Raw genomic sequence first — 24,739 nt, 5'->3', positions numbered from 1 at the left:
CTGTGCTGTCTTTCCCTCGCGGTCCCCCTGTGCTGTCTTTCCCTCACGGTCCCCCTGTGCTGTCTTTCCCTCACGGTCCCCCTGTGCTGTCTTTCCCTCACGGTCCCCCTGTGCTGTCTTTCCCTCACGGTCCCCCTGTGCTGTCTTTCCCTCACGGCCCCCCTGTGCTGTCTTTCCCTCACGGTCCCCCTGTGCTGTCTTTCCCTCATGGTCCCCCTGTGCTGTCTTTCCCTCGCGGTCCCCCTGTGCTGTCTTTCCCTCGCGGTCCCCCTGTGCTGTCTTTCCCTCGCGGTCCCCCTGTGCTGTCTTTCCCTCGCGGTCCCCCTGTGCTGTCTTTCCCTCGCGGTCCCCCTGTGCTGTCTTTCCCTCGCGGTCCCCCTGTGCTGTCTTTCCCTCGCGGCCCCCCTGTGCTGTCTTTCCCTCGCGGTCCCCCTGTGCTGACTTTCCCTCGCGGTCCCCCTGTGCTGTCTTTCCCTCGCGGTCCCCCTGTGCTGTCTTTCCCTCGCGGTCCCCCTGTGCTGTCTTTCCCTCGCGGTCCCCCTGTGCTGTCTTTCCCTCGCGGTCCCCCTGTGCTGTCTTTCCCTCGCGGTCCCCCTGTGCTGTCTTTCCCTCGCGGTCCCCCTGTGCTGTCTTTCCCTTGCGGTCCCCCTGTGCTGTCTTTCCCTCGCGGTCCCCCTGTGCTGTCTTTCCCTCGCGGTCCCGCTGTGCTGTCTTTCCCTCGTGGTCCCCCTGTGCTGTCTTTCCCTCGCGGTCCCCCTGTGCTGTCTTTCCCTCGCGGTCCCCCTGTGCTGTCTTTCCCTCGCGGTCCCCCTGTGCTGTCTTTCCCTCGCGGTCCCCCTGTGCTGTCTTTCCCTTGCGGTCCCACTGTGCTGTCTTTCCCTCGCGGTCCCCCTGTGCTGTCTTTCCCTCGCGGTCCCCCTGTGCTGTCTTTCCCTCGCGGTCCCCCTGTGCTGTCTTTCCCTCGCGGTCCCCCTGTGCTGTCTTTCCCTCGCGGTCCCCCTGTGCTTTCTTTCCCTCGCGGTCCCCCTGTGCTGTCTTTCCCTCGCAGTCCCCCTGTGCTGTCTTTCCCTCGCGGTCCCCCTGTGCTGTCTTTCCCTCGCGGTCCCCCTGTGCTGTCTTTCCCTCGCGGTCCCCCTGTGCTGTCTTTGCCTCGCGGTCCCCCTGTGATGTCTTTCCCTCACGGTCCCACTGTGCTGTCTTTCCCTCACGGTCCCCCTGTGCTGTCTTTCCTTCACGGTCCCCCTGTGCTGTCTTTCCCTCACGGTCCCCCTGTGCTGTCTTTGTCTTTCGCTCACGGTCCCCCTGTGCTGTCTTTCCCTCGCGGTCCCCCTGTGCTGTCTTTCCCTCGTGGTCCCCCTGTGCTGTCTTTCCCTCGCGGTCCCCCTGTGCTGTCTTTCCCTCGTGGTCCCCCTGTGCTGTCTTTCCCTCGCGGTCCCCCTGTGCTGTCTTTCCCTCGCGGTCCCCCTGTGCTGTCTTTCCCTCGCGGTCCCCCTGTGCTGTCTTTCCCTCGCGGTCCCCCTGTGCTGTCTTTCCCTCGCGGTCCCCCTGTGCTGTCTTTCCCTCGCGGTCCCCCTGTGCTGTCTTTCCCTCGCGGTCCCCCTGTGCTGTCTTTCCCTCGCGGTCCCCCTGTGCTGTCTTTCCCTCGCGGTCCCCCTGTGCTGTCTTTCCCTCGCGGTCCCCCTGTGCTGTCTTTCCCTCGTGGTCCCCCTGTGCTGTCTTTCCCTCGCGGTCCCCCTGTGCTGTCTTTCCCTCGCGGTCCCCCTGTGCTGTCTTTCCCTTGCGGTCCCCCTGTGCTGTCTTTCCCTCGCGGTCCCCCTGTGCTGTCTTTCCCTCGCGGTCCCCCTGTGCTGTCTTTCCCTCATGGTCCCCCTGTGCTGTCTTTCCCTCGCGGTCCCCCTGTGCTGTCTTTCCCTCACGGTCCCCCTGTGCTGTCTTTCCCTCGCGGTCCCCCTGTGCTGTCTTTGCCTCGCGGTCCCCCTGTGCTGTCTTTCCCTCGCGGTCCCCCTGTGCTGTCTTTCCCTCACGGTCCCCCTGTGCTGTCTTTCCCTCACGGTCCCCCTGTGCTGTCTTTCCCTCACGGTCCCCCTGTGCTGTCTTTGTCTTTCCCTCACGGTCCCCCTGTGCTGTCTTTCCCTCGCGGTCCCCCTGTGCTGTCTTTCCCTCGTGGTCCCCCTGGGCTGTCTTTCCCTCGTGGACCCCTGTGCTGTCTTTCCCTCGCGGTTGTCAGCTCTTTCACGAGCCTCGATTCAGTATATATATATATATATACTAGCAGGAGTATTCACAGAATATATATTGTCGCGCGAATGCCCACGGTTAAGACCGTAGGATTGCGGATAGCCTGAACGAGCTTTAACTCTTTGAGGCGACGATCAATTGCGGATTTGACTATGCAAGCACGAGAGGAAGAAGGGGAAGAGGAAGAAGCAGGAATTTACCTGACGTGATCCGAGCAGTCTTAAACCCTGCAAATTAATCTCACACGAACACGGGATTTGGAATGAAAGGGAAAATAATAGAAGGGTTTATTCAAAATAAATATCGGGACAGGGAAATGCAGTGATAGAACTAAATTCTAGGTTGTGACGTCCCTACTCACACTTCGGATACAAGCAATGGGAGATTGAATAAAATAAATGTCTCGTCGTGTTTGTGAAATGTGGTGTGTCTTATCTGTGTCTGGCAGTGTAGCGTCAGGTCGATCAGGCACCATCCGACGCGGCTCTGGTCAGCGCGAACCGCTCGGTCCCGTCTGCTGGCGTTTCACCCCCCCCACCCCACCAGGCCTCTCGTGCCAAGCGAGCGATCGTGCAATGGTCTCTGGCTGTTGCAGCCCGTGCGCTCGCCGTCCGCACGTGAACGCCGGGGAAGATAATTGTCAGCGCTCCAACGTCTTTCCAAACGAACTCCAACCGGGAACGAAAAGCAAGGGCAGAAGGGAGGTCCGGGCAGGATGGATCCAAAACGAGATGGCCAAAGGAAGAAAAGAGAGAAGAAGGGCAAAATGCCGGCTCGCAAGCGGTTTTACTCGTGATCTTCTGACGTCCAGTCCTTTTCCTCCAACGTGTCTGTCGCTTGTCACCTTCCCGAATCTTCCCAACGCATTGGCGTCCTCCCATTAGCCGAGCGCCTCCCGCCCCCTGGTCATGCCATCCGTCGGTGGCCAACCACAAGTCCTTCTTTAGCCTCAAATCACGGGGAAGCTCTCTGCCCTTCTGTTGACCAATCACTCGCCCTCCCCTACTCTGCCAATCGGTGCCCTGCTTGTTGCTCGACCCTACCCCTGGCCAATCAAGGGTCCTCCTGGACGTGGCTCCCAGCCTGCCCGGTCAATGCGTGAAAGCCATGGTGTACCACTGCGCGGCCGCTGCCTGCTTGTCTCTCCGGTTTGTTTTATTCTAAGGGAGGGGATTTAATTAATGTGGTGCACTAAAGGCCTATCTAAGTGTCTATGGGAGTGTGTTGCCATAAGGGACACTGGGATGCTCACAGAGGGAACGACACACAATGGAGTTAGCATATTCCCTAATTCTAGTTACGATGCCCCGCCCCCTCGTGGCGGGGACACAGATACGCACTTACTCCGACATACGGGCTACACAGAACTTATTACCAGTGAGGTTCCCTATCACGACAGCCGGACACCTACCTATGCAGATCTACCTGGATCTAGATATTCCTCTACACCAAAATTCATAACACAGCACCCCCCCCCCCCCATCCCCACTCCCCTGGAACCGTAGCCCCTGCAAGGTTCACTGCAGGCGCTACCATTCCAGTCTTAACACTTACTGTCTCACACTTAATTCGCCTATGGAATAAATCAGGAGGGCTGTGGGAAGTGAGCTGGAACTACCTACCTGTTCTCCTTAACATGCTAATCCCCTTAACAATCATGCATTTCAAATATTTACAGTCATTTCGATTTGTTGTTCCTGCGGAGGGAGAAAACAAACAACAAGCACTCAAAATCTAACTTACCCACAAACTTAACCTTAACTTGCAAAAACTCAAAACTCTAATAAAACATTTGTACAAACCCCTTCCGACAGACCGCGTCCCCCGGTGGATGCCACAAGATGCAACCTTACCTGCGGGGCCATCCCAATGCACCCATAAATTTCCTCGGGCCCTGTCCTGGTGTTACAGGTGAGTGACGTGGCTCTGTGGATTTCACCCACATTCATTTAACACAAACCCATAACCATTCATTCTCATTCCAAAAATCATTACGAGACTAAATCATTACCAAGCACTCATTCCACCCCCCCCCCCCCCACCCCCCCTGCAGGGCCATGGCATAGATGTCATATTTGTGTGTGCGTTCATTTCTACTAGGGAGCGGGGAGGTACCGCACAATCAAGATGGTGGGGGCGCTTAAGGCTGTGGTGCCCACAGTCCAAACACAAGTCACTCGACTTACAAATTCATTGCCCCCCCCCCCCCCCCCCTTCACCTCTTGGCCCATGACAGTCAAACAGCCCTTTCCGCTGTTACGCCGCCGGTGGGGGTCTCCACACACCAGGCTCCGTGGCCTCCTGCTTCAGCGCAGCTACACGGGTCGCCGGGAGTCTTCCACCCCAGGGCGCCCAAACAGACCCTCCACCGACGAGCTCCAGTTTCCAGATACCACTGGCTGCCAGGGGTAATTGCTGCAGAGGGGGTCGCAGGCATCGCTCCTCAGAGCTTGATCTGTACCTGTGGACACACACACCTTCCCCACCCGCAAAATCCCCAAAATACATTTCCTCCCCCCCTGCCCCCCCCCCTGCCTTTCAATTCTCAAACACATTTCCAGAGATGGTTCAAAAGGTGTTACAAGAGTTGTCATGGCCTGCTTCATGTGAAATCCCATTCACATTTAACCAACACATTTCCAAAAGCACATTTCAAAACTCTCAATAATCACCACTCATCCATAATCCGAACTCCAACCTCACGACCACATAAAAACACCAAACCTCGACACATAAACAAATGCCTCCCACAAGTCACTGTGTGGCACACATTCCATCCCCCTCACCGACCATGTCATCACTCTCACCCGCCCCCAACTCCAAATTACCTGTCCCCAATTTAACAAGCAAGTCCTGAAGCCTGGGACAGTACACATCCCAGCACTTACCTCAAGTGCAGGTAGTTGCAGGTTGGTCAAGTCCAAAAGTGCCATCCACCCTCACAATCCCCAAATTTATCCCATTGGGCCGACCAAACTCACCAAATTCCACTTTTCTCCCCACTGTACTGGCAGGTATGTGGATCCACATCCAACGGTGATTATCATGACACATTTACATGTGGCTACGACAGATCCGCATCTCCACCGTGCAAGGGTCATCGGGACAAGCTGAGCAGCCGAAACACCAACATGGCCCATGAGTGTCCATGAGGGTGCGACCCACCATACATCCTTCCCCCCCCTCTGAGAGGGACACGGCTGCACCAGCCCCAGCTGGCCAATGTGGTGAGCACCTGCTGCCAACAACACTACCGCACTCACAACCTCGGTCCTCGGGGAGACGGTCGCAATGCATGGCATTCCCCTCACGTCACCTTCGCCGCCCTCATCCCCCAGTCCACACAACTGCAGCCCCCAGTGCCCACCCACACTTGACCATGCCAAGGTCCAGTCGACAGCCATGCTCCACCAGCAGACTCACCCAGAAGACATGATCCACACACCTCGGACACCCATAGCACCACGTTGACCCTCAGAATACTCAACTACATCCCTACAACCCCGCGTCCCAAATATTGGCGCAATCGCCCCCGCAAGCAGTTGCAAACTGTGTCCTGCTACCCTGTCAATTTTTATCACAGCCTCCAACACTCTGGTCTAAACACACCTGGATCAATAATGGTGCCACTGTGCAGTGTCCACCATTTCTCTTCACAAAATTCACCCTTAAATTTGCATCTAACCTCAGATTACCCGTGCCAAACATTTTTCACATTTTACTAATCTCACCAAAGAAGGGTGCTTTTCCATACACATGCCAGCCGAGCATGGCCCATATGCTCGGCACGTTAAAAATTCCCATTCACACTCCCATGGCTCTCTTCCCAAGCCGAGAGTCCACAAATCATAATGGAACATCTGTGGAAGATCACTCTTACCCCATCATGTTCCACAGATGCCCCAATGGTTGTCCGGCAGGCTATGTCCATCCCTGTCCATGCGGTTTGACCCACGTCCATAGACCAGCACAGCATGGCAGGTCACCACATGCTGGCTGTCCCAGAGTCTCAGGGAGAGGGTGTCAGGCCACATGCCCGGGTGGTCACCACATCAGGCCCAAGTTGGCCCTCCGCGATGCCACCACCAAAGCACGACCCACAACACCTCCCCCAAGTGGTCCTCATAATATGCCATCCTAGGCCTGAGAAACCACCTCGGACCCCCTGGAGGTCTTAACCCCCACCAGGGTCCAGTGAGCCTGCCGGTCCGAGCCACCTACTCGGGCGGAGCCCCGATGGACAAGGGACACCACACTCCACAGACCCACCGTGGGGCCCAAGTAGTACCATGAGACCCATGGTTTGACCCCACATCCAAATCTTGCCAGCCCAGCCCCCAGCTGGTTGGCATTACCAAATTTCGAAAGGGGCAACTTTTGCCCGAGGCCATCCCCAATGACCTCTCCTGGTCCACATTCCGCAGCCCAGGGACCAACTCCCACCAAGGCTGCTCCAAATCCAATTCCCATTGCAATTTAACTTTATTTTTCCTTTAAAAAATTTTAGCCTCATGTGTCCAATAACCACAGCTGCAGGTAACAACCCCCTCAGGTTGTTCTGCCCCTCCCTGCAGCAGTTCCAAATTCCCTACGGGGACCAAATCGATTGAGTCTCGATCTCCCGACTCTCCAAGTCCAAATCCAGCTCGGAGCCAAAACACTCCCCCTGCTGGGTATGCAATTTCGGAGCCTCCTGTACATCCTGTACCCAATGTACCCTGTACCCAACTGCTCCTTGGACCGACTCACCCCTACCCCAAGCTCCTTTGGGCCTGGTCAAACTTGTCCTCCATGGTACTGTCCCAGGTCCCCAACCGCTGTGTCACATCATTTACATCCCCATCAATCGTCATTTGCGGCCCCCACAGGCCTTGATCAATAAATACCTGGTCCGGTTCCACCACACGGACCTCCAATACTCTTACCCCCTGTTGCTTTGAACCACCACCCTGGCACAGCAAGGATTCAAATCCATCCCCCTGTTGATGTGTTGGGGCATCCACCCAGCCCTGACAACCCTCCAGGCATCCATGTGGGAAACATTCCCCATTAAAATTTTCACATTCCCCATTAAAATTTTCACATTCCCCATTTCCTTCCCTAACTTCCCCATTTACTTCAATTGCCATTCCCAGCTCCTGAGCCCCATGCACATCAGCATGGGCCGCACACTCTTCCATTGTCCCAGTTAACTCCCCCCGTTCAGATTGAATTTCTGCCACCCTTGGCTTCTCCTTTGCCACATCGGGACCATTCTTTCGTCCTTCCTTCAACTCACTCGTCCATTCATAAATTTGATCACTCTGGGCATTTATTTATTTATTCAACCCCCCTATCTTTCCTTCCAACCGATCACTCATTGTGTCCATTTTATTACTCTGAGCATTCATTTTATTTTCGAATCGCTCACTCTGAAATGAACACATGAACCGAGCAAAGGTGGGTGGTTACCAACTCATACAGGGCGTGCAGCTTTGGGAGTTATCAAAAATACCAAGACCTAAACAAGTTACACAGGTAGGTGTTGTTTCAGTTTGTTAGGTTTCTTTCGCTTTAACATTGCTCTGACACTTTGCAAAACGCATCCCATGCTGTGTTAAAATGCGAAAGATGTTGTTTTGATTGACCGGCTATTATAGGTGAGAAAGCGTAAGTTTTGAGCCGTGACGAGTTCCTGCGCTACCTGGAGTTCGTGTCTGTACCTGCCTTCCATCATTCGCGACTAATTTTGTGTGTGGAGAAGAATCCATTCTACAGACAACACAATCGAGAAAGTAACGATGCCATCGAAGGAAGGTAAATATCATTACAAATCAAGATTGTGGAAAAAAATTAACCTTAAAGCGGCAGTCATATTAAAAGTGTTGCATGCATTTGTTACCTCAAGCCAGACCTCAAGCCATTTTGTTACCTCAAGCATTTTTGTCAACGGGAAGTGGACAGAGGTTATGTCTTCACCCGTGTCTATCTGTTTGTGAAGAGGCTATCTCAAAAAGTTGTTGACAGATTCAGACGAAATTTGATGGACAGGGAAGACGCCGAGACGCAGTCATTTGGAAGAGCTGGACATCGTCACACCGGTAACAATGGCAACCTTGTGGGTGAACAGTATGGCAACTGTGATAAAGCCATCGACAGGGAAGTCGAGGACGATCATTGCTCTGAAACACCTTAACGCTGCTATCATGCTGAGTCCTGATGATGCCAATCATAAACATCTGATGCCAATGCCGGTCATTGATGATATCCTGCCGTATTTGCGGAATGCACGTATTTTCAGCACATTACACTTTTTTCTTTCTTTTTTTTGTATACAAGATCGAGGCTCGTGCAAGAGATAACATTAATCACGAAAAAAAAAACTGACACATACACCACATAATAAAGGGGCGGGAGACAAGATGGGAAGAGAGAGGGAAGCACACAAGTACAACAGCAGAGAACAGGGACATCGGGAGATCTGTGGGAGGGAGAGGGCTTGGGGGATCGAGGCATGGGAAGAGGGGGGGGGGTGGGAGAGGTATAAAACACATGGACACTGCTAGGACTTCCAGGGAAAAAGTTGGAATTTCAAAAAAGTGGATCTGGAGTGAATAAACGGGGGTAGAAAAGATCAAGCTTTTGAATGGGGGAAGATAAGAGATGGTGGTGAACACCTATTTTAAAGACCTGGAGGGAGGAGAGGGATTGAAGAGAGTGAGGGAGTTTGTTCCAGAGGCGAGAGTAAAGAGGAACGAAAGAGTGAAGGTGAGCAGAGAGTCGTGATTTTGGCAATTTCCACAGAATAGGGTGGCTGGCAGATATTGTGCGACCTGCAGGAATATTTGGGGCATAGAGCACAGCTAGGGCTGGGGGAGCTAGGCCGGAGAGGAGTCGTTAGAAGACAGAAACACCACATACCTGCCTGCGGTGAGTGAGTGAAACGCCCTCACAATCGGCTTCATCGTGGGAGATTCCAATGATTCTGAAAGCTTTGGTTTCAACATCGTGAAGCCGAGCTAGGTGTGAGGCAGGACCACCAGCCCAGAGGGGAGAACAGTATTCATTTGAGGTATGGATGAAAGCCTTGTATGTGGTGAGGACCTCAGGTGTGCCAAGAAAGGACTTCGCACGACGGAGGATGCCCAGTCGGCGACTGGCTTTGGAGGCCAGCTTGGAAATGTTGTTTTTCCCAGGAAAGATCATGGCAGATAGTGAGACCCAAAAGCTTGAGCGACAGAACTTCTTGGAGAGGATTGTTGAGAAAGTAGATGGGAGGGTTGTCCAGTCGGTCTTTTTGGAGAGACATAGTGAGAGTGTGAGATTTGTCAGGATTGAAAGACATGTTCCACTTGTTTGACCAGTCTGTGCTTTTGTCCAGGTCTGCAGAGATTGAGGAGGCTGCAGACTGCCGATCTGAGGGATGAGGAATGGAGCGGCAGAGAGTGGAGTCATCAGCAAAGAGATAGAGAGGATTTTCCTGAGAGTCGGAGAGATCATTGATGAAGACCAAAAAAAAGCACAGGACCCAGAACACTGCCTTGGGGAACTCCAGCCTGAACAGGAAGGGGAGATGAGAGAAATGCATTCAGGGCCACACGTTGACTACGACCAGAGAGGAAGTCCGCAAGCCATGCGTGGAGATTTTCATGGATACCATAGGAGAGTTTGGTGAGCAGAGCAGGATGCCAGACCATATCAAAGGCAAGTGATATGTCAAGGGAGAAAGCTCTGATTTCCTGTTTGGCATTGAGGACCTCCATCCAATGTTGAGACAGCAAAAGAACAAAGAACAGCAGAAGAACAAAGCGACTTAAAAATTGGGTTATAGTATGTGCATTTAGATGAGCCAAGTTCGTATCTGTCAAACTTCAATACACCATGCAGTCATTGCCATTGGTTGAGGATGCCATTTCAAATTAAATTTGTGCCTGAAGAATTTAAGAGGTGAGTTGATTCGAGCGTAGGGGGCCGACCCAGCTGTAAGAAGTTTCATGATGACATTCTGTTGTCCAGCTGAGGAAAACCGGATGAGGAAGCATTGGCCGTCAATGATCAGAAGTTGATCCTTTTTTTTTTCCCCAGACCAAAAGGGTTGTGTTTAAGTCCTGAGAAAGTGAAACTGCGTCAGACCCAAGACTTCTTTTTAGAGCATTTATTTAAGAAGGAGGGAGTGAAGCCTGACCCTCAGAAAGTGCAGGGAAGCTGTAGCAGAGATGCCTACGCTGACAGACAGTACGTCCCTCCATCGGATGTGGTACGTACATCAGCAAGTTTTTGCCAAAGCCAAGCGACCACTGCCATCCTCTCAAATAACTGACTCACAGAGATATTGTCTGGCAGTGGACAGAAGTCCACAAAAATGCACTGTCTGGGAACAAGAGACTCGTCACCGCGCATCCTCGACTCCATTACCATTACATCCCATCTCCCTCTTTAATGTGTAGCCTACCAGGTAAAGCCAAAATACCTCTTTGCTTGAGTTGATCTCTAACACTCTAAGATGTCTTCAGCTGTATTTTCTCCATCATTTTTTTTTTGTTGTTGTTACATCAACACACAGTCATTAAAAAATTTTCCTTTCGCTCATTCTCTTCCTCCAACCCAGAGAGTATCATATTGCAGTATGCCGTTTATGGTTGCAGCAACAATGCAGAAACAACATTCATTCAGGACCTTCAACAGACGCTGAAAAAGTATGATGTGCAGTGTTCTGAAATATTTCCAAACCCTGAAGAGTCCAATAATGGTGCCACATCACCTGCCTCTTCGAAACTTCCACTCCTCCTCTTCTGTGTCACTTCAACTCGGGTTGGCACTGATGCTAAAGCTGCTCTTGACACGTACAAAGGTGAGTGCAATGTATTATAATTTTGTTTTATTATAAAAATTGGAAATGTTGTCTGAGATATTTCAGGTGCGCATGATTGCAGATGAGGAAGCAGAATGAAGTCTTCACAAGCCATCAATGGCATTCGCTTTATTTGTCAACAGAGCTCAGCTCCTCTCATAGTCTGATCTGAATGCTAGTTCTGATGTTCTGCCAAAGCAGTTTCCTGGCAAAGGCCACACTGAGTGGTTTGCCATTTCCTTCCCATCAGTAGTTAGGGCAGGAATTTGCAATTTGCTCATGGTGTCCGCGATAGTTCACCTATTCTTCGTGAAGGACACCGTGGAATATTTAACGCCAACCATCTGATGTCGGCAGTTGTCGGGGGACAGAGCCGTTTGGAATCAGAGACACGCTTCGCCTCGTTCAACGTCCATGAATCACACTGCCTGTGAAACACCAGGACGACTGTTTATAGCTGAGATGAGATTAGAGCGTGGGCAAGACAGCTTAAATGCGAGAGTGCAGACCCCTCGGCCATCTTACCAGACCTCCTCTCATATACTTTATATTTATTGATTAATGATTGATTCCATATTTCTGATATTTAGGAAGCTATTGCATTTCTTTGATTACTTCCACCACCGAAGGTGGATGGAAGTTATGTTTTCACCCCTGTCTGTCTGTTTGTTTGTCTGTGAACAAAATACCTCAAAAATTTGTGGATGGATTCGGACGAAATTTGTCAGAGATGTAGCGTGCGTGACAAGTGTTACATATTTATGTGAATGTATGTGAATTACTATTCGGGGCTTTGCTTATCAATGTGTAGTCGATTAAAGGTTGTTGTGATTAAAGGGTCAGGAGCCCTTCTGAGGAAAAGGAGACCGGAAACGGAAGAAGAAAAGACACGAGGTCCTGGAGACGCGACGATTCTTCTTCTTCCTCGCCAAGCTCGGACGCAAGCGGTATCGATTGAGCAACGTAAGAGAATCGGCGTTTCAAAGCCCGTCTGGCGAGAGGAGTTACCGGGACGTGTAACTACCCTTTGACACGTCAAGTCACTGTGGGTTCGTGCACGGAACCAAGCAGCTGGCACAGTTCGCCTCGCCGTCTACCAGGCCGCGTACGGGTCGCGCCTTGGGCCGCGTGCACTGGGCAAGCCGCGTGTTGCTTTGCCTGCTTTACATTACCCGCTTTGCTTGGCCAGGAGGTGCGCGCTGCAGCCGTTGTTCCCGGTACGGGACGTGCCCGGTGAAAGCACGTCAGGAAGGGTCCGTTCAACCGCCCACGTGCGGAGATCGAACTACAGGAGTACGGAGACATTGTGAGAGACATTGGCCCACGGAGGGAGTCGGGAGTGGGGCTCACGTGAGGAATGTATAAGATGGCCATCTTAGAGTTAATGTAGATGAGTTTACATCTTTGTACTATTGATTGCTGATTGTTGATGGTTGATTGCTCGGGGAATATATCCTTGATTATTCCGGATCCTTGGTGTGGGGTTTTTTCTTGGTTGGAATTCATATTGATTGCGTTACGAAAGCGCATACATAATAAATCTTTCTGGCGGAGTTCCTCTCACGGTCCGGGGGTCACCGAGACCAGGTAGTCACCGGGAGGACCACGTAACAGAATTGGGGGCTCATCCAAATTACGATTTGCGGATTCGCAATTGGGTCTACGTCCGGGATCTAAAATTGTATAAAATAATAAAATAATATTTTTATTAATTAAAACTTATTAATTAAGTATTAATTGGTAAATTTTTGGGGAAAGTGGGGTAAAGTCTTGGGTGAAGGTTAACAGGTGTTAACGATAGGCACCATGGCGTTTGTGGCACAGAACTTTGCGGTAACCCCGAGTGAGGCACAGTTCCGAGCGTTACTAAAGTCGGACCTCTTGAAATTGGCCAAACATTTTAACTTGGAGGTCCGAACTAATTTGAGGAAGGCAGAGTTGCAGACCACGGTGATACAGTCTATGGTGGGATTAGGAACATGGGACGAGTTAGCCTGGCAGTGGCTACCCAAAGAACCAGAAGACGTTGAGCTCCGGAAACTGGAGTTGCAATTACGGAGCCAGGAACGGATCAAAGAAGAAGAAAGGAAAGCAGAAAAGGAAAGAGCAGAAGAAGAAAGGAAAGCAGAAAAGGAAAGAGCAGAAGAAGAAAGGAAAGCAGAAGAGAGGAGAGAAGAGAAACAAGCAGAGGAAAGGAGAGTGGAACGAGAACTCCAGGAAAGGTTAAAAGAAGAAGAAAGGAAAGCAGAAGAGAGGAGAGAAGAGAAACAAGCAGAGGAAAGGAGAGTGGAACGAGAACTCCAGGAAAGGTTAGCAGAAGAAGAAAGGAAAGCAGAAAAGGAAAGAGCAGAAGAAGAAAGGAGAGTGGAACGAGAACTCCAGGAAAGGTTAGAAAGGATGAAAACAGAGGAAAGGAAAGCAGAAGCAGAGGAGAGGAGAGCTGCAAGGGAACTCGAAGCAGAGGAGAGAAAAGCGGAAAGGGAATTAAAGGAACGTGACATGGAGCTTCAGCAAGAAATTAAATTCAAGGAGCTGGAGTTAATGAGAGAACGGGGAGAGGGACCACCCTTGCTGACGGGGTCGACACCTAGCCAGAACACCTGGGATGTGGGCAGACATGTGAGGCTGGTTCCACCCTTCAGTGAAAAGGAAGTCGCTAAATTTTTTCCACACTTTGAGAAAGTGGCTCGACAGTTAAACTGGCCGGAGGAGGCCTGGACCATACTAGTGCAAAGTGTGCTGGTGGGTAAAGCTCAAGAGATTTATTCGGCGCTACCAATGGACCAATGTGCAGATTATGAGGTATTGAAGAAGCACATCCTCAAAGCCTATGAGTTGGTTCCGGAAGCTTACCGGCAAAAATTCAGGAATGCCAGGAAGAGGGAGAGTGAGACCCATGTGGAGTTTGCCAGAGTGAAAGAAAACATGTTTGATCGGTGGTGTGACTCAAAAGGAGTCGGGAACGACTTCGAAGCATTGCGTGACCTGATGCTGGTGGAGGAGTTTCAACAGTGTGTCCACGAGGACATCAAAGTGTACCTGCAGGAAAAGAAAGTACCGAAGTTGTGGGACGCAGCCACCATGGCAGATGATTATGCCTTAACACACCGGATAGGGGTCCACGAACCTAACTCCTCGCCTAGATCTCCGCAGGGGAGGTGGAGAACAGCAGGTGCGGAGAACGACAATACATGGCGGCGGCCTCGAGGGGATTATGGGGACAACGCGGATACCCCACCTGTTCGAAATCAAAGGGCTGCGGGCCCAAGACAAACTTATTTTTCGGGGGGCCCGAGGCAGACCACGAGTTTTTCCTCCGGGCCTACTTGCGCTTTTTGCAAGAAACCTGGACACTTGATGTCCAGTTGTTACCTCATGAAAAGGGAAGACCCAGAGCGGAGTCCGACTATTACCACTCCGAATGCGATGGCAAGCGTAAGAAATTGCCCACAGAAGAGTTACCAACCATTTATTTATGAGGGGTTGGTCTCACTCAAGGGAGACTTGACTAACCCAAGACCGGTTAGGGTTTTGAGGGACACAGGAGCCCATCAATCCTTAATGCTTGAAGGCATTTTGCCATTGTCAAAGAGTACCGCAACTGGTAATAGTGTTCGGTTACAAGGGATCGGTGGCTGTGTTAGTGCCCCACTTCATGTCATCCATTTGGAATCCGATTTGGTGTCAGGACCGGTCACCGTCGGTTTACAAGCCACGCTTCCTGTAGAGGGAATATCTGTGATTATTGGGAATGATTTGGCCGGGGGGCAAATTTATGGTAACCCGAGGGTTGGTAAAGAGCACAGCAGGGAAAATAACACCCCACCAGCTCGGGATGGCGACAAAAGTTCCAAGTTATTTGTAGGGGGACTGAACTTCAACACAGAGGAAGAAGTTCTGACCTCTGTCTTCAACAGATATGGGCCGCTGGTGGAAGTGCGGGTGGTAAAAGACAGGGAAACGCAACGGTCAAGAGGGTTCGGCTTTGTCACGTTTGCAAGCACAAGAGACGCCAGAGAGACAGAGAAGAATTGGAATGGTAAGGATTTGGAGGGTCGGACCATAACAGTAGGGAAGGCATTTCATAGGCGTCGAGAGGCCTACAGAAGAGGACCACTTGGCAGGAGTTTTGGGGTTGGCAGCAGCCGATATTACTATGGAGGCTCCCAGAGTTACGGCACCTCCCGAAAGAATGAAGGTCAGAGCACTGGCCGAGAAGGAGACCGCCAGTCAGGTAACGGCTGGGACAAGGGGTCCCACCGTAACTGTTAGGAGTCTGGAGAAGTTGAAGCACTATATACGGGGGAGCCGCCGAGCCGAGGCTCCTACACGGACTAACCGTGAACGCCACGTTCTTAAAGGCGTCCAGGTTGTGAACTTTCCTGCACGGACTAACCGTGAACTCCACGTTCTTAAAGGCGTCCATGTAATGAACTTTCCTCCCCGGACTAACCGTGAACTCCACATTCCTTAAGGCGTCCATGTAGGAATACTCCGCTGGGCCTCCCGAAAAAGTGCTAGAGAGAGGTTTAAATTTGGGGGCTTTGGGTCACCACCTCTTAACCGTCATTCAAGAGAAACTAGAAGTGGTTGACGCTTGGTCCAGAGGGAATTAATGTAGGGGATGGTGTGAAATTTTGTTGCTTTATTTTTAAGTGATGACTGTGCCCGGGGGGAACGGATGATTTGGGGGGGGGGGGGTGAGTTATCTGGTTTGTTTATCCAAGTTGGCCGGCAAAGAAAGTTTTCGCTGGGTTCAAACTTTCTTTCTTGAAGGGGGGGAGTGTTACATATTTATGTGAATGTATGTGAATTACTATTCAGGGCTTTGCTTATCAATGTGTAGTCGATTAAAGGTTGTTGTGATTAAAGGGTCAGGAGCCCTTCTGAGGAAAAGGAGACCGGAAACGGAAGAAGAAAAGACACGAGGTCCTGGAGACGCGACGATTCTTCTTCTTCCTCGCCAAGCTCGGACGCGAGCGGTATCGATTGAGCAACGTAAGAGAATCGGCGTTTCAAAGCCCGTCTGGCGAGAGGAGTTACCGGGACGTGTAACTACCCTTTGACACGTCAAGTCACTGTGGGTTCGTGCACGGAACCAAGCAGCTGGCACAGTTCGCCTCGCCGTCTACCAGGCCGCGTACGGGTCGCACCTTGGGCCGCGCGCGCTGGGCAAGCCACGTGTTGCTTTGCCTGCTTTACATTACCCGCTTTGCTTGGCCAGGAGGTGCGCGCTGCAGCCGTTGTTCCCGGTACGGGACGTGCCCGGTGAAAGCACGTCAGGAAGGGTCCGTTCAACCGCCCACGTGCGGAGATCGAACTACAGGAGTACGGAGACATTGTGAGAGACATTGGCCAACGGAGGGAGTTGGGAGTGGGCTCACGTGAGGAATGTATAAGATGGCCATCTTAGAGTTAATGTAGATGAGTTTACATCTTTGTACTATTGATTGCTGATTGTTGATGGTTGATTGCTCGGGGAATATATCCTTGATTATTCCGGATCCTTGGTGTGGGGTTTTTTCTTGGTTGGAATTCATATTGATTGCGTTACGAAAGCGCATACATAATAAATCTTTCTGGCGGAGTTCCTCTCACGGTCCGGGGGTCACCGAGACCAGGTAGTCACCGGGAGGACCACGTAACACAAGGCCGAAATGATTAGATTTTGGTGAAGACCTGAATATGGATTCGGATACGAGAATTATTTAATTATCAAGTGATTCTTCACCATTAAGAGATCGGGCTAAAAGCGATATATAACATGATATTTTTAAAAGTTATGGTCGAGTTATGACTAAACTTGGTGCATGAGTTGGCTTGGTGACATGAAAAAGCCGATTCGATTTTGGTACAGGTCCGAATCCAGATCCAGCCGATCAGTGGGGCACAAAACATAAACTGTTCAGCCTCGCGGAGGTATGCTCTCTACCGAGTATCGCTCTAGTTATTATTTTTTCCATGTATCTCCCTCTCTCTCTCTCTCTCTCTTGCTATTCTTGTTTGCCTTGTTTCCTCCACTTTTCTTTTGCTGTTCATTATATTCACTTGCTTATTGTGTCGAACAGTTTCCCCGCTGCCTCACCGTCAGTTCCTACAATCAGTCACCTTGCTCTTCTATGAGCCTCAAAGTTGCAAAGAATAATTTTGAAAACCGCTACAACGTTGATATTGTAACAAAATCCATTTTTGAACTTTTTTTTAAAGGCAATTGAACCTTAACTGTGTCTGCACTAACTGTGGACATTGGAGCTGCAATGCACACTCTTTCAACACCACTCCCTCATTTCTTATATGCTTTCACACCTCTGCATCCCTCTACCATGACTGTATAGTATATTACTGTACCCAAAAATTGTACTCAGTGGTTGTTTATGAGTCACCCATGCTGTATTGTGTGTGCTCCCTCCTCAGTGTTGCATTTGTCCTGCTCTGATATGCTTGCTGTTTTCTACTTCATTGACATGCAGGTCAAAAGACTATCCTCGTGATTCTGAATCACCAGCGAAAGACTCAGCATGAGGAGGCTCAATATAGTGCAAGTTCCATTCACGACAACAATGTTTCCTTGGTGGTCGATTGCTTCTTCTGGGAGCGTGAGGGGCTATACCGTTGTCAGCAGAACACCAGGGCTGTTGAAGAAGTTGCAGATTTTCTCTCTCATCCCCTTCAAATAATGTCACCGCTTCCTGCTCGACGAAATGAAAAAAAAGGGTTGGCATGCAAAATAATTTTACCTCTTTGTTGCATTGTCTTGCTTCTTGTCATTGTAATACCCATTGCAATATTGCATGAATAACCCGAATAGAAAAACCTTAGCATGTTTAAAAAAGTACTTTCACATGCAACTGTTATTCAGCTGAAGCAATAATCCTCAGATTTCGTGCTTCAAGAATTAGAAACTAGTTAGCCAATTTACATACGTGCTCTGTATCTTTTGCACTCTTAAAGCACTGGATGAAATAAGTTGAAAAGTGTTGGTCCAACACCTCTCAACTCGTTTCATCCAGTGGTGACTCCTCTGACCTCGAATGTGACAAAAGATGACTTCTGACCCTGAATGCAACATGATGCCGACGTCCTGCACACATTCACCACTCATGGAATCATTCAAATGTACCACACTCTCGACAGAGCAAGCATCACCATTCGATTTCCAAAGTACTCCCTGGGAAAATGTAATGCTCGGTGGGTTGCTATTGCCTTGCCAGCGGTCACTCAGGGCAGGAACTTGGAATTGAACAAGTGTGCCCGAGATATAACGATCACCTAATCTTCGCGACTGCGACACCATTGCCCATGAGATATTGAGCGTTCGCTTACAAACGGTGCTAACAGACGGGTCTCCTGGCTTAACCTCCCTCCAACTGACGGCACACACATTGATGACTGCTTATATAGCTGGGTCCAGGTTCAAGCCCAGGCAGCACAGCTCTGAGGAAGGTACACAAACCTCTCATCTATCCTGCCAACCCCACCACTCATTACCAACATTTTGTGCAAACCTCAGCACTTAAAACAAACTCTTTATTCACATGTGCAGAACTCATTACCTGGTTGTTTAACACATAATATTCATGAGATTTTCTTTGCTTGAAGACCACTCAGTGTGGTCTCGACGTCAGACTTGAACCTTGCATGCTGGGAGCAATACTATTTGGGGGTGCTTTCAATTTGGGGGTTTGTGATGGATCATTCTTTTCCTGTTATTATGTGAGATTGTATTTTTGGCAAATGCAAATAAAGAGTTCCTCAAATAAGATGATTGTGTCAATGTAACATTAAACATAGGGGCACCGCCCCTGGCCCTCACCTGGTAGAATAAACAGTGTTCAGTTTAAACAGAATAAACAGTAAATATACTAAATACCGCTGACTCAAGGTATTTTAACCAATTTCAATGGTTGCGAGAAGACAGAGCAGCATGTAGAATCATATTCACATTATGATAAGACTTTAAACAAACAAACAAACAAAAAACCTATTTTGGGGGCAACCCTCCCACCCCCCCCCCCCCCCCCAACCCCTCACCCAACTCCGTATACCTCCTCAGACCCCAATTTTTCTAATGCCATTAACAAACTTTGATACGTCACAGGTGATGAAGGTTGTGAAGTTTCATCAGATTTGTGTGTGTAGTTTCAGAGGAAAAAGGAAATTCCTATTTTGGGGGGTCAAACCTGGACCGACCCACTTTGAACCTTCGTAACCCCCCTTAGACTCGGATTTGTTTTGATTCCGTGAACAAAGTTTAGGCACAACACAACAAATATCATTTCTGCCAAATTTGGTCGCAATCCCATCAGCGGTTTCAGAGAAGAAGTTGCAAGTGTTTACGGAGGGACTGACGATGCGCCATCGCATAAGCTCCCCTCAACTTCGTTGCAGGTGAGCTAAAAATTGGATATTATTTTAGTGTGAAGCAGGTTTTCCTGAACTGTCATTAATACAGTGTCTATTCTTCTGCTGCTTAAGCAAATGTTGATTAAAAAGAAAAACACTGATGATTATTACGTGATGAATTTTCAACCTCATTTATTGTAAGATGAATTGAGACTTCTGCAGAATTTTAAGATCACTCGAATCTCTTGATATTGAGCAACGTCTATGGGCCTATCACTTCAGCATTGCCGACAAGTCGGTGGTCTCTCTGTATTCTTCAGCCTCATTTTTCCCATCTCATTTCCGTCTTGCACCCACTGCCCTCTCCATGCTCTACCCTCTCCCCACTTCCCCACCCTCCCTCCAGGTTTCTGCAGGTTGCACATGGTCCACCATGAACCCCCTCCTCGTGAAATTGGCAAAACCAGAACCACTGCTCACCTCCACTCATTTATTCCTCTTTTTTTCCCACCTGTGGAACCACCTTCCACACTTTCTTCAATCTCATTCTTTCCCCCCAACCCCCCCCCCCCCCCCCCAGGTCTTCAGGACAGCTGTTCACCACCCCAACCCCATCCAAAGCCATGATCTTTTGGACACCTGTTAATCTACCGCCACTCCTCCCAGAACTTTGCTTATGTTTATCCATCTCGTCCACCGCTTGCTTTCTCCCCTACCTCTCATCGTTACCTGTTTCCCTTGTTTGTCCATCTCCATCCACTTTCTCCCTCTGCCCTGTTGTTGGTGTTTCCACTTTCTCCTGCTGTTTCCTTTGTTATATTGTGACCTGATCTGTTCTGTGTCCGACCTCTTCCACGAACCTAGACCATGTATAATATATATACGAGCAACGGTACCCGCCCTACGGGCGGGGCTTCAATTGGGAAGCCCAAATGAAAAGGTAAAATATCAGACAATGAAGGCTTTCTTTTTTTTTAAACGATTCATATAAACATCCGTTGAATCATATGACACGCAAATCATCAAAATCTAAACAGTACATGGCTAAACAGTACATGGACGATCACGTACCACGTACGTCTCGCGTCTCGCTCGCTCTCATGTTGTCCCGATAATGATCCTTCCGCAGGTTCACCAATGGAAACCTTGTTACGAATTTTACTTCCTCTAGTCTAGACAGTCAAGTTCGCTCGTCTTTTTGGCGCACCGGCACGAGCCGAGAACGGCCCATGCAGGGGCTGATCTGAGGATCTCATCAAACCGTCCGATCGGTAGTAGTGACTGGCGGTGTGTACAAACGGCAGGGACTTAATCAACGCGAACTGATGACTCGCGCTTACTGGGAATTCCTCGTTCCTGGGACACTGTCTCAAGCCCCAGTCCCCATCACGGATGGGGCTCAGCGGTTTACCCGAGCCTGACGGCGAAGTGCAAGGTACACGCTAGCCTGTCCAGTGTAGCGCAAGTGCGGTCCCGGACATCGAAGGGCATTAAACGTTCATTAAACATTAAACGTTCATTAAAAGATTACGAAACGAAAAACATAACGAAATTCCATTCACACCGTCACGTCAAACACGACCATGAACACATACATCGTCACAACATTGTCACAATAAGAACATCATCACAATGAACGTTATGCGAACGCGAATGTTATGCGGGAGTCCAAACCTAAGAATTCTGGAGACCAAAGCTGAAATTGGGAAAACTAAATAGCCTATTTTACTCCTGGAGATCCCAGAATTACCCACCCAAAATATCTTTGCGATCGGTTCAGCAGTTTTTACGGTACCTTCGGACAGACAGACAGACGGACATTTGGTGAATTATAGTAAGATCGTCACAATGAGAACATCGTCACAATGAACGTTATGCGAACGCGAATGTTATGCAGGAGTCCAAACTTGAGAATGCTGGAGACCAAAGCTGAAATTGGGAAAACTAAATAGCCTATTTTACTCCCAAGGTCCCAGGATTACCCACCCAAAATATCTTTGCGATCGGTTCAGCAGTTTTTACGGTACCTTCGAACAGACAGATGGACATTTGGTGAATTATAGTAAGATATATATATATATATATATATATATATATATATATATATATATATATATATATATATATATATGTGTGAAGAATCAGCTCTTCGTTTGCAAAGGAAGTCCACAAATAGCCTGAAAAATGACGCAGCTTTATTAAAAACCAACTTATACAGATCCGGAAGAAGCCAAGACATCTACAGCAAGAGCCAGTCTCATGCCACGTCAAGCCTTCCTGAAAACACATTGATTCCCAGTCCATTTATATAGGGACACGTTTTATCAGGAAATCTCCGAGGGAACAAACAAAACTGGGAGAGGTTCCTCCCCGGTGGGCCAAGCCCCCACCGTCATCCGCTCTGTCATTCGGGGGAGTCAGCCCTTCCTTATCATTCGGACCAAATGTTTCTCTGGGCTCCGAGAAAACAGAAATGTAACTCACAAAGAGTGCATGCTTGGCCAGATAAGCCCAGAGCAAATATATGGGTTCACATGAGTAATTCAAAGCATGTTTATACAGAGTCATGCGTTGCTGTGATTAGTACAAAATATATATGGTAAAAACAATAGGTTTATGTCTGCAATCTAATCATTCTACTTGCGTTACACAAAATCACGCGCATGTGAGCGTGGTTTTACGACCAGCCTCGAAAAAGCACACGTATACAATTTGTCCAGCATGACCTCAGCGAGCCTTTCCTCATCCAAAACGAAGCAAAAACCCTTTATTAACTTTATGAAAATAGCATTTTTAGACAACATTTAAATCATAACACATTAGCAACCAACGTCTATAACTGAACTTTAGGCAATAACAAATCTACTACTTGACATTCCTTCCTCTTGTCTCGTCGAGACAAAGTATCTTAAGAGACAACGTGCCACATCGGGCTTTATTGAAAAATAATTGTGTAATGCGGGTATTGAAAAAATAATTGTGTAATGCGGGTATCTCCCAAGGGCATATCGTGCGCCCAAAGCGCCTCGCCCGTGCATTTGGCGAACGTGTCGTGTGGTGCGTGCTCGGAGCCTGAGGGCTCAGAACATGAAAGTCCATTAACGTTTCGGATCCACAACGAAGGTGTCTGGTCCAGATGAGGTTCTGCTCCGCCAGAGGGCCACCACCTCCCCTGCGGAACTTGCTCCCCCCACCCTTTGCAGACCCAGTCCTTGCAGATCTTCGAAGTTAATCAACGATCATGCCCATGAGGTCCCTCACGTGCTGCTGTTCTGGGGAATACATAGTATTGTCAGTATCTTGTGTCTCAATTTCCTGGTCAGGGTACAGAGCGTAAAAATCCGATTCACTTGAAGCATTTGAACTTAAAACATTTGGAGAAAAGAGAGGGACTTCCTTTATGTCAAAGTCTCCCTTGGGCGCCTGGTCGGCTTGCGGGTCTAGGATATCCACGTCGGGTCCCTCGACCGCCAGACCCAGCGTCGCAATCAGATCCATAGTTGGGTTTAAAGGGGGCGTGCAGCTGTCAGCTTGTAATACATAAGCAGCGTTAGCCAGTACACGCAAGGGGTTTATAGCACAAGTATCACAGTCATCACATACACCGTTACAGGCAGCAGCCAGTTCCCACATGGGATCCGCACAAGTATCACAGTCATTACATACACCGTTACAGGCAGCAGCCAGTTCCCACATGGGATCCGCACAAGTATCACAGTCATTACAAAATTCAATGCAATTTTCTGGAGCGCCGGTCGCAACTGCCTTGTTGAAGGACCCGTTCAGGTCGACGGCCTCTGTGGTCAGAGCCATAGTCGTTGTCGGCGGCTTCTTCACTTTCCATCCTGTAAAATACTTTCTCATACAGAGGAGGACTAGAGATTTCATTAGTGCCCCCCAAATTACTACCCCGATTATCACAGCCAGTGCGGTCAATAACCACTTCACTATGGTGCCCGTCCATCCCTGGAACCAGTCAGTGAGCCAGCTAAATGTATAAGAATTTTCGCGCGCGATCCGATCGATCCAATAGTATGTCATGAGCCGTAGCGGTGTCGTTTGCCACCTTTTCTAGGGCCAAAGCCAATTTATCTATCCGGAAACTATCCATGACTGTGCCCGCTCCTGGGAAGAAGAAACCAAACACCTTTTCCCATAGACTCCCGTGTAGTTTAGTGGTTCCATCTTCGTTCATGACTGACCTCTTATAACGCCTGTCCAAGGACTTTGGGTCTAGCTCATCCAGTATCTCAACGTCAGGAAGAACTGAACCCAGATAACATGTGCCCCCCCAATTATTTGGTAAATAGGGGTAAGCCTTGTCGCCGCATATAAACATTGTCCCATGGGGTGGGACCAGGTGGGTGGATAAGCACTGGAGTCCCTTTACCACCCCATTAATCCTACTAACCCCCCTAGAGAATGTTATAGCCGTTATGTTGTGGTTGCGTTTATCTTGCAGTACTATTCGTAATGTAATCCCCGAGCTCCCTTGTCCCAGCTTCCCGGGGAGAGTGTAGGCGCATTCTGATTCTCCCATACGCAAGTGGCCGGAACCCTGGAGGCAGACCCTCCCTTTCTGTGGTTTGACCCAGACGGGGGCAGGCCTCTCGGCCACATGGGCAATCATTGACGGGCGATAATTAAATTGTCGATTGCAACTCTTGCCGTTGTCAACCCCTTCTCTTTCCAGCGTGGTGACTAAACATGGGGAATCGATAGGTTGTGAGCAGAGGTCATTGAGGGACAGAGGTAGCACTATCATGTGTATTCCTGTGGTGCCTGCTTGGGGAAAGCGCATGCACGACCAGCAGTGTGTCCTATTTTGAATTGTTGCCACTTCCCTGGCCACTTTCCAATATGTGTTTTCACCCTTCTTTGGGGCCTTATTCTGGGGTTGTGGCGTGAGTATGTATTCGATGCATGGTATGTAGTTCCTTTCGCCACCGGCCGCGCCAGGGGTCCAGACGCTGCACCGGACCTGCATAGTCATGCCTTTCTCTAGGCGCGTGCGTGTTTGTAGCTTAAAATCAGGGGTTCCCCATTGGTATCCTGGTTGGGCCAAGGTCTTAATGCTAGCTTGCCCGTCTTCCCGGAACTCTCGTTGCTTTTGTAGTATCATGCCAACGCGTCCAGGCCCTGCCGACAGTGCTAGCCAATTTATGTTCACCCAATTTGTGTGCAGGGCTTTCTGTTCGAAACATGGTAGTGATACTCTTTGTCCCCATGTTACGGTGAGGTGTCGGGTTTCGTTTTCGCATCTATTGGAATCGGAGTTTCCCCTAGCTGCTGTCGCTATCAATAGTATTGTACCTATGATTAGGCCCA

The 24,739-nt window shown here is 49.5% G+C and overlaps 1 protein-coding gene across 1 annotated transcript; it reads left to right on the top strand.

Annotated features, from left to right (window-relative positions):
* Positions 1-7,653: 7,653 nt before the first annotated feature.
* LOC144890714 (uncharacterized) lies at positions 7,654-18,830 on the top strand. The gene is made up of 4 exons (XM_078772307.1): positions 7,654-7,755; positions 7,878-8,034; positions 10,826-11,068; positions 17,539-18,830. The coding sequence occupies exons 2-4, from the start codon at positions 8,019-8,021 to the stop codon at positions 17,865-17,867; spliced, it is 588 nt and encodes a 195-aa protein (XP_078628433.1). The 5' UTR covers positions 7,654-7,755; positions 7,878-8,018; the 3' UTR covers positions 17,868-18,830.
* The last annotated feature ends 5,909 nt before the right edge of the window (positions 18,831-24,739 follow it).

The sequence above is a fragment of the Myxine glutinosa genome, chromosome 2 (assembly GCF_964187855.1).
Source record: "Myxine glutinosa chromosome 2, kmMyxGlut1.1, whole genome shotgun sequence".
Lineage (NCBI taxonomy): Eukaryota > Metazoa > Chordata > Myxini > Myxiniformes > Myxinidae > Myxine > Myxine glutinosa.
This window is presented reverse-complemented; position numbering and strand designations above follow the sequence as displayed.